General features: G+C 46.7%; 1 protein-coding gene across 1 annotated transcript; it reads right to left on the bottom strand.

Moving 5' to 3' along the window:
* Window positions 1–1,593: 1,593 nt before the first annotated feature.
* On the bottom strand, window positions 1,594–9,641 carry LOC119970941 (ATP-sensitive inward rectifier potassium channel 11-like). Its single transcript, XM_038806052.1, has 2 exons — window positions 8,171–9,641; window positions 1,594–8,086 (listed from the first exon to the last, which is right to left on the bottom strand). Exons 1-2 carry the CDS (start codon window positions 9,380–9,382, stop codon window positions 7,928–7,930), a joined length of 1,371 nt encoding a protein of 456 aa, XP_038661980.1. The 5' UTR covers window positions 9,383–9,641; the 3' UTR covers window positions 1,594–7,927.
* Between the last annotated feature and the right edge of the window lie 256 nt (window positions 9,642–9,897).

Genomic DNA, 9,897 nt, shown 5'->3' with positions numbered 1-9,897 from the left:
ATTGGCCCCAGATCTGCAAAGCCGCCATCACTATAGGGCTGGTGGAGTACCGTGCCGGTGGGAGTGGCAGGGGTGCCGTAACCAGGGCTGCCAAACTGGTGCCCCTGCATGAAGCGGCCTCTAGCCGCCCCCATACCGACCCCGCACCTACCATCCACTTCCTTATCATAGCTATGTTGGCCGCCCAGTAGTATTTACTAAAATTTGGCAGCGCCAGCCCCCATTCCCCTCGGTTCCTCTCGAGCATCACCCTCTTCACCAGTGGGGACTTTCCCGCCCACACAAATCCCATAATAATTTTATTGACCCTCTTAAAAAAGGAACATGGAATGAAAATGGGGTGACACTGGAATACGAACAGGAATCTTGGGAGGATTGTCATTTTCACCGTCTGCACTCTCCCCGCTAATGACAGTGGGATTGCATCCCACCTCCGAAACTCGACCCTCATTTGCTCCACCAATCGAGATAAGTTCAACTTGTGCAACCGACCCCTGTCCCACACCACCTGTATCCCTAAGTACCTGAAACTATCCCCTACTAACCTAAACGGCAGCCCCCTCAGCCGACCCTCCTGGCCCCTCGCCTGGATTACAAACAACTCACTCTTTGCCATGTTCAGTTTATACCCCGAGAACTGGCCAAATTCCCTCAAGGTTCCCATGATTCCATCCATCCCAGCCACTGGATCCGTGACATATAAGAGCAGGTTGTTGCCGTATAATGAGACTCTGTGTTCTACCCCCCCCGCCCCCCAACCGAACGAGCCCCTTCCAGCCCATTGAAGCTCTCAGAGCAATTGCCAGCGGCTCTATTGCTAGCGCGAACAGCAGTGGGGAGAGTGGGCACCACTGCCTTGACCCTCGGTACAGTCTAAAATAGTCAGACGTCGTCCTATTCGTCCTTACACTAGCCTCTGGAGCCTGGTACAGCAGCCTAACCCAGTCTATGAAGCCCTCCCCGACCCCAAATCGTCCCAACACCTCCCATAAATAGTCCCACTCAACCCGGTCAAAAGCCTTTTCTGCATCCATTGCCACAACTACCTCTACCTCCCTACTCTCCAGGGGCATCAGGAACACATTTAGCAGCCTTCTTAGATTGGCCACCAGCTGCCTGCCCTTGATGAACCCGGTTTGGTCTTCCATAATAACGTCTGGCACACAGTCCTCAATCCTCAAAGCCAAAAGCTTGGCCAGTAATTTAGCATCTACATTGAGCAGAGAGATCGGCCTATAGGACCCCCATGCCTTCGGGTCTTTGTCCCATTTCAGTGTCAGGGAGATTGGTGGCCTGTGACATTGTCGGGGGTAAAGCCCCTCAGTCTCTTACCTCATTAAAAACCCTAACCAGCACCGGTCCCACTATCTCAGATAACTTTTTATAGAACTCCACCGGGTAAGGATTTCCCTTTTGTTGATTCATACATTTCTTGCCACAGGTCTAACCTGGCAGTTATGTCTGTCAGGTCTTTGAGCTTGCAAATGATTATTGAAGTCACTACCCCAGCCTGGGGCCCTGTCATTTGATCATTGTCCAAGATGTTTACAGACAAAATGACACCCACAGCAACAAATGATATACCTCTTAGGATTTCATTAGAATAAATACTATTTATTCAATTATGAATGACAGGAATTTCTCATAACGTGATAGCTCTATTAAATTGACAATTGAAGACCACCGTAGCAAACTCACTTGGAGATAAACTAATAATGTTAATTGTTAAGAGATCCTTCATGAGATCTTAAGCAGGCTTACATGTTTTCAGCAGTATAAAATATTAAGTGTTAGAAGGATCAATGGAGACAAAAATCATTTTTCCATACAGAGCTGATACTGGGATTTTATATGTACAGTTAAATGAAGTGATGCATTTATAATGATTTGTAATTATTTTAATTTCTTTCGTTTTACTATAATCATGGATAGCAAAATTTGTCATGGTTTTGATTGTATTATCACAAAATAAACAAATATATTGATGCAAGTAACGTGTCTCTGGGTAATATTTAGAATTGAGGCCGCTGTAATAAAATGGTTTGCATTTATATAGCACCTTTCACAAACCAAGATATCCCAAAGCCCCTTATTTCCAATGAAGTATAGTCACTGTTATCATATAGAAACCTATAAGAAATATAATATAAGAAACACAGGAAGGGCATTAAACAGGAAGGTTACCATCACCTGAGAATCTGATTTTTAGTAATGTTAATTGAGGGATAAATATTGGCCGGGACACCAGAATTAACTCCCTCAATATTCGTTGAAAGCCGCATGGGAGTTTGTGTCCACCTGAGGAGGCAGACAGCACCTCTGAGAGTGCAGCAGTCTATCTATCAATCCTGCACTACAGTGTCAGCCGAGATTTTCGTTCCAAAGTTAAGTGGGACTTAATTGAACACACAAGCTTCTGACTCAGGCAGGAGTGAGCCATAGTTGATACTAAATAAGAATTAATGCACTTAATTCAGTGTTGTGCTTTCCTGGGTTTGTTGACAAACTTGGCCACCTTCAATTTTCAACGTCCTTTTGTTCGACATTGATGCACATAAGAAAATGTATTTATGATCATGACTAAAATAAACCATCTCCTCTCATCCACGTCAACCCCAAATGGCGGAGCTGGCTTGACGGGCTGAATGGTCTACTCCGCTTCCTGTTTGCAGTTGACCACACAATCGTCCTCTATCGCCTTCCCTGCCATCCAGCTAGGTGAGCTGTCTTTGCTTGTTCTTATTCTTATCTATTAGTTCAGAGCCAGAGAATCCCCATTTGTATCATTATCCCCTGATGTTCCCCGGTATATATCCTTGGCCTCCTACTTCTCATTTACATGCTGCTCCTTGCTGACATAATCTAACAGCATTGCCTCAGTTTGGACATGCACGCTGATGTCACACAATTCTATATGACCACCATCTCTCAAGCCACTAACAAACTCTAAATTGTCAGGCTGCAAATTCGACATTCAGAAAAAAAAAACTTCAACTAAATATCGGGAAGATTGAAGCTTTTTTTTTCAGGCTGTGCTGCAAACTCAGTTCCCTAGCCACCAACTCCATCCGCCTTCTTGGCAACTGTCTGGGGCTGAACCGTGATTTCATACTGTACTTAACGCCAAGATCAGCTTCTGAAAACACATCCGCACAATCCCTAATAAATCCTATTTGTCTACCTTTGTAACATTGCCTGACTTTTCCCCTGCCTCAAGCCCATCTGTTGCTGAAACTCGCGTTCGTGTCCTTTGTTACCTCGGGTCTTGACTATTTCATTAATATTGAGATCTGTAATTCACCTGGATAATGCTATTTTTACATCTTCTAAAATCGGGGAAAATGACCAGCATCAAATTGTTCCAATGAAATGTGTATATTGTAATATTGCCTTGTAATATTGTTTGCTTTATGAATCGGACTGGTAAATGAGGCAGAATGTTTTGAGGTGTGCAGACTGATGCACAATCTGCAAGACAAGGGAGCCTTTAAGAGGTGGCTAAACGTTTTTGGGTAGATCAGTGATGACATGATTTTTAAACCTATGTTTCTTCTCTCATACTAATAAACTTGGAGTATTTTATTTTTAATTCTGCTGTTAATGCTAACTGCCCTGTTATTCTTCATTATTCACCCAGTTTGGTATTGCACAAACTGCCTCAGAGCACTGAGCCTGGATCCTTTGCTTTCTGAGGGACTGGCAGTGGGCAGGTCTGTGTTGGGGAAAATTCACTTGTATACCCATGTTCACTAAAATAACTAAGCATTTTTTAAAAAGACATTACTGAACAATAGAACATATACTTGAATTTAAAACGTTTTGTTGGTCATTCTTTGATTGCTTTAGAAGTATGAAATTAGCTCGCAAAGCAACAGAGGGCGCCATACAACTTAGTAAACCAGCAATAGTTTCAGATGTTATATCTCGCTGTTTGCATTTTGAATATGTCTGTTTTATTATGTAATTTGAGGATGGGAAGGTAATTTTTAGATGGTAAGTAACAAAATCAACGGATGTGAAAAAAATACTTTATTTCTGAGGATTGGTTTTCTGAAGAGTAAGAACAGTCAAAAATAACTAATAATTGAAGAGACTTTTTTTCGCTTTCTGACTACATATATACATGATAAATACGTTTCAGAAATATCTAGAAATTAAATTAAGTTGCCTTTGGCCACTTCAAACTGTAGACTGGAACTCCAGTCTGGCAAATTTGAGTTGTGTACTTACAAAAGCTTGACTCCAGAGGGCAGACTTTCTGAGTCGCTGCCAGCATTGGCGTGCTTGATGTTGACCTTTTCCCCGTTCAAACCAACCATGTAGTAACTCAGATGTAGCGAGACCGGAGGGGAATGTACATTGGAGTAAAATGTTTGCAATTATGGTTGGAAAACTGATCGAGAGGTGTGATCACAACAGTTTGAAACAAAATGAAATGGCTAATAGGTAGATTCGTTAAATTAAATGAACTGAAGTCTGAATGATTTAACAAAAAATAATAACATTAGTTGTGTTTTGTGGAGCAATGATTACAATGCGCCAATCCACCCAAGTAAAGAGCACAATAGAGTGCATTGGTACGTCACAAAATGTGCTACATAGCGCACTCTCAAATCTAAATAATTATGATTCCGGATAAAAATCTGGACAACCTCACTTGAGGTATTAGAATAACTGTTTTCTATTTGGTTTTAGTTTGAAAATGAAACTTTTAAAGCCACCAGGTTTAATTTTGGTTTGCTGGGGCAACAGACGCCTTTCCCTAAAAGTTTAAGATGCCTAGAATGAAATGTGTGGCAGAATTGAACAATGCTGTTGGTGGAGTTATCTGCAAGAAAGGTAGATTTTCCGTACATGTGTCACACAATTTACACAGGGATTTTCTCTTTCATGGAGCACTCGCGTCCAAAACCTGTTGGACACAGAGCCCGCTCAGATTTTAAAATCCAATGTTTTTTTTTAAATTTAGGAACCGCAACTGTAACGTTGTCAATTGTTTGTATACTATGTGAAATTTAAGACTTCCAGGATGATTTCTCAATCCTGTTTCATGCAACAGGTATGAACCGTAAGATTTCATTCCTACAAATTACGACACAATTGCGTCTAATGCATGTTTTAAATGATTGTTTTTTCTTCTTCACAAATCCACTTACATTTACCACCACTGGTTAATGCCAAATAAATCAAATTTTTTATTTCAATTCCAGATTTCTTCGCAGAATTTGAGGGTATATTCTGTCCATTTTCTCATTAAAAACGCAAATTTATGGTGCATTTATACAGTAGCTACCTATCCGATTCTAAGCAGTATTTAAGTTTTTGTACCAGCCTCTAACTACATTTCTTCCGTTCAGAAGGGAGATTGGTACATTTGTGCTTCATAATAGTTACATTACAAGTGTTTAAAATGCACAATAGGAAAATCTGAATTTTCTAAATATTTTGGGTCCTTTAAGCCAGTTGAGATTTTTTTAAAGTGCCTAGATGATCAAAAAGGTCCAAGCACTTTTTAGACTAGTTTTGACAGCACGCTGGCGTTAAACTTCTTGCAGTATCAAAAGTCAAACGATGAAATTATCTTTTCTGGGATTCCCATACTGGGCTCTGAGGTTGAGATGGAGTCTACGTTTAATATTGTCACAAAGCAAGACCTGACACCACTGCCGGACCGTAACCACGTCCTTACTGCATCTAAAGCACAGCAATTTTCTACTGAAAATTTGACGTTCGCACGAACCGTTTGAGTTCACGTAAGGATCCGCCACTTGCCCTAGCTTTGCCTTTGAGACGGTTTCCACTCCTAGGTGGGAGCACTTGTACAGCTACTGTGCATTCTGAAGATGCCGCTCAGATAACTGATTCCAAATTTGAATGAACAAGGTTCGCTTGTAAACGCTGTGATGATGGCACTAGATATTACCTCCTGTACTCTGATCTCCGAAAATATGCATCAGTACAAGAGCTGTGGTAAACTCTTTGACACAACCTTTTAAAAAAAATCTTTATTCTTTTGGCATGATGTGGGCGTCGCGGACAGACCAGCATTTGTTGCCCATCCCTAATTGCCCTTGAACTGAGTGGCTTGCCAGGATATTTCCGGAGACAGTTAAGACCCACATTGCTGTGGGGTCTGGAGTCACATGTAGGCCAGACCAGGTAAGGCCGGCAGATTTCCTTCCCTAAAGGACATCAGTGAACCAGATGGGCTTTTTAACGACAATCGACAATAGTTTCATGGTCACCATTTCCTAGACTGGCTGTCAATTCCAAATGTATTCACTCAATTCACTCCACCAGCTGCCCTGATGTGATTTGAGCCCATGTCTCCAATAGTATTAGCCTGAGTCTCGTGGCTACCAGACATTGCCTTCACCACTCTCTCCCCCTATCCTAATTATCATGACCTTTCTGCTTTGATAACGGGGAAAAGTTTGTGAAAATGTATGGGTTCAGTGACTGGGTAAATCTGAGCCCTGATGCCAAAAATAAATAGTAAATGTAGTAAGTTTATCATGGACATGTGCATGCGGACGCTTTGCCAAATATGAAATTTAGGACAATCAGTTTCTGTTAATTGTCTCATTACTTGAATACCATATTGATGTAAAAGGATTAGAGCTCAATTACCCTTAATACGCGTCTCTCAGGCTGGAGACTGAGTTATGTGAAGGGCTCTCCTTCCACACCCACAGGGATTTTCTTTGGTTTAAATGAGACTCTTGAGGAAAATTGAAATATGATTAATAAGGGGATCAGGGGTTATGGGGAGAAGGCAGGAGAATGGAGATGAGGAACATATCAGCTCTGATTTAATGGCGGAGCAGACTGATGGGCTGAGTGGCCTAATTCTGCTCCTATGTCTTATTAGGGCACTTTCCAGGATGGCCTCCCCTTTCTCATTTATTGTAAATATAAGAATGACCACGGAATTAAACTGAATTGAATTCTATTATTCGACTGTAGATTCAATATTTACAGGTTGTCCTTTCTTTTCGGTTGGACCCTCACCCCGAAACGAACGAGTGTTTGTGTCTTCTTCATGATTGGTGGCTCAGTCGGAAGTGCCATTGCAAGTTTATTTAACGGTAACTTATAGGAATTTGGCTGGTGAACGCTCACATTTTTACAGTGTGTGTCGTTCCAATAGTTTAAGAAGTTCAGCGATTTGAACGTAAACGGGCCGAAGGGGAGACTAATCCGGGCAGCCTATGCATTGCACACTTGCACTGTAATGGGGTTGTACATTGTCGATGCAACCTGAGGGAACCCGGCCACTCCTCCGGGCAAACCGGCCCCGGACATGTTGCCAAGAAAAGCAACAGTGGGAAAAATGTGCTTTCCATTTGTTATATACCCGGGAATTGACTGGTTCGAGGTACACGGTGGTAATGGCCAAGGCAGGGTGCTGTGGTTGGGCTGGATTTACACCCTATTTCTGCTTGACTGTGTTGTCAATCAGAAATTCCTGTGGCTGCACACCGATTCTCTGTTTACTGATTGATTGGCACTCTTCGATTCTAAACCCGCATAATTATAAGGTGGTCGAAATATGCTCGAGGTTTTTGTTTGGTCCGATCTAATTGTGCTTCACTGTAAACCATTCTTTGGGACTGGGACTTTTTAATCTTGCCCTACACTTGAGCCGCGATGTTATTCTCCGAGACACTGCGAACTACAGCTTCCCTGTAAACTAAATCCATTCAACACTTTATTGTGCTAAATGTGAGGAACTGTTAACTTCAGCACTATGGGCCCCCGAGAAGATATCTCCCCGACACTTACGGTTTATTGCTTGACAAAGTCGCTTCTGAAAAAGAACACATTTTAAATAGATTAACCCCTTCCCTGCTCCTCTCCCCTTTACCCACCCACATAGAAAGACATATTTAAAGGGATCCGATTATACAATCAGATTGGGGGAGGCTCAATTGCCTCTCTGTGGGGAGATAGATGTCTTTGTCTTTATGGTCTCTTTCTCCTCCTGCTCCCCTCTTTCTCCTCCTGCTCCTCTCTTTCTCCTCCTGCTCCCCTCTTTCTCCTCCTGCTCCTCTCTTTCTCCTCCTGCTCCTCTCTTTCTCCTCCAACTCTTCCTCTGCCCCTCCACTCCTCCAGCTCTCCCTCTCTCCCTCCAGCCCTCCCTCTCTCTCTCCAACTCTCCCCACCCAGCTCCCCCGTCCCTCGTCCCCCTCCAGCTCTCGCCCTGCAGTTCGTCCCCGGGCTCGCTTTGATCAGAGTGCGGGGCAGAGGCTCTCCGCCTGACCGAGTTCCCCGGGAGGAAGATGTCGAAGGTGGCGGTGTGAGCTCGGGGTGCTGGCGGGCCGGCCCGGTCCTCCGGCTGGCCGGGGATGTCGGCGGGCATGGGCACGGCCACGGTGTTGCCGAACTTGGAGTAATCGACCGAGTAGTGGCCGTCCTCGTGGCTGACCACGGCGACGAAGCGGCGGCCCCACAGGATCTCCTCGGCCAGGTAGGAGGTGCGGGCCTGGGTGGTGATGCCGGTGGTCTCCACCACCCCCTCCAGGATGACCACCACCTCGAAGTGGTGCAGGTCGGCGGCCGAGAGCGGGTAGAGCGGGCTGTCCGGCCCGATGGTGTGAGCGATGATGAGTGGCGCCACCAGGAAGATGCCGCTGCCGCCCAGCGGGCCGTCCATCTGCACGTCGATCTGGTCGAGGGGCAGCACCTCGCCCTCGGCCGTGGCCGTGCGGCGGACCAGCTGCAGGCGGATGCTGGCCGCGATGATCATGCTCTTGCGGAGGTCGCCCACCCGGCACATGAAGCAGAGGCGGCCGTTGCGCGGCGCCACCACCGCGTGTTTGCTGAAGATGAGGGTCTCGGCGCGGCGGTGGGCCTGCGACGTCTTCATGAAGATGCAGCCCAGCATGATGGCGTTGATGACCAGCCCCACGATGTTCTGGGCGATCAGCACGGTGATGGCGGCCGGGCACTCCTCGGTGATCATCCGGCCCCCGAAGCCGATCGTCACCTGCACCTCGATGGAGAAGAGGAAAGCTGAGGTAAAGGAGTGCAGGCTGGTGACACAGGGCACGGTGCCCACCTCGCCGCTGCCACCGGCCCGGTGCAGGTCCCCGTGCGCGAAGGCGATCAGCCACCACATCATGGCGAAGAGCAGCCAGCTGCACAGGAAGCTCATGGTGAAGATCAGCAGCGTGTGCCTCCACTTGAGGTCCACCAGGGTGGTGAAGACATCCTGCAGGAAGCGGCCCTGCTCGCGGATGTTGGTGTGCGCCACGTTGCAGCCGCCGTTCTTGTCCACGAAGCGGACTGTCCGCTCCGGCGCCCGGTACCGGGGCCGCGACACGTCCTCCACCAGCCGCAGCACATACTCCTCGGGCACCAGGCCTTTCCTGGCCAACATCTCCGGCCCATTAGACAGCGACACACACACACACAGGGCGAGGGGGCTGCCCCGGCTCAGCTCCGGCCGGCTTACCCCTCTATCAGGCCGGGAGGGGACATGGCAGCTTCCAGCAGGCCGGCTGGCGCTGCCAATCAACCAGTAACTGGATAGGGGACAAGAGACTGAGAGGCAGAGGGCAGCCCTGTGAATGAAGCAACCCGCAGCCTGGCTCAATACTCAAAGCTCCAACTCCCAGCCCCTCCCAGCCTCTTCCCACAGGGAGAGGAGCCGCTCCCCTCTTCCCCACCCTCTGTCCTTCTCCTCCTCACCCTCAATTCCACCTCGCCCTTTCTCCTCGGTTCCCTCTGTCTCTCTCCTCCTCACCCTCTCTTCCCCCTGGCCCTATCCCCCACCCTCTCCTCTCCCTTCCCCCTTTCTCCTCCTCACCCTTTTCCCTCTCTTCCCCTTGCTCTTCCTTTTCCCTCTCCCCCTGCCCCCCTCCCCACCTTCTCTTCCTCCCCCCTCACCCTTAC

The sequence above is a fragment of the Scyliorhinus canicula genome, chromosome 9 (assembly GCF_902713615.1).
Source record: "Scyliorhinus canicula chromosome 9, sScyCan1.1, whole genome shotgun sequence".
NCBI classification, from domain to species: domain Eukaryota; kingdom Metazoa; phylum Chordata; class Chondrichthyes; order Carcharhiniformes; family Scyliorhinidae; genus Scyliorhinus; species Scyliorhinus canicula.
Note: the sequence above shows the minus strand (reverse complement) of the source record. Positions and strands in the feature narration are given on the sequence as shown.

Excerpts from the sequence above, each read along its gene's own strand:
- LOC119970941 (XM_038806052.1), bottom strand. The coding sequence starts at position 9,382 with ATGTTGGCCAGGAAAGGCCTGGTGCCCGAGGAGTATGTGCTGCGGCTG. Across the intron at positions 8,087-8,170 it reads GGGGGACGAGGGACGGGGGA|TGGAGGAGAAAGAGAGGAGC; the intron begins GCTGGGTGGGGA and ends CAGAGGAAGAGT.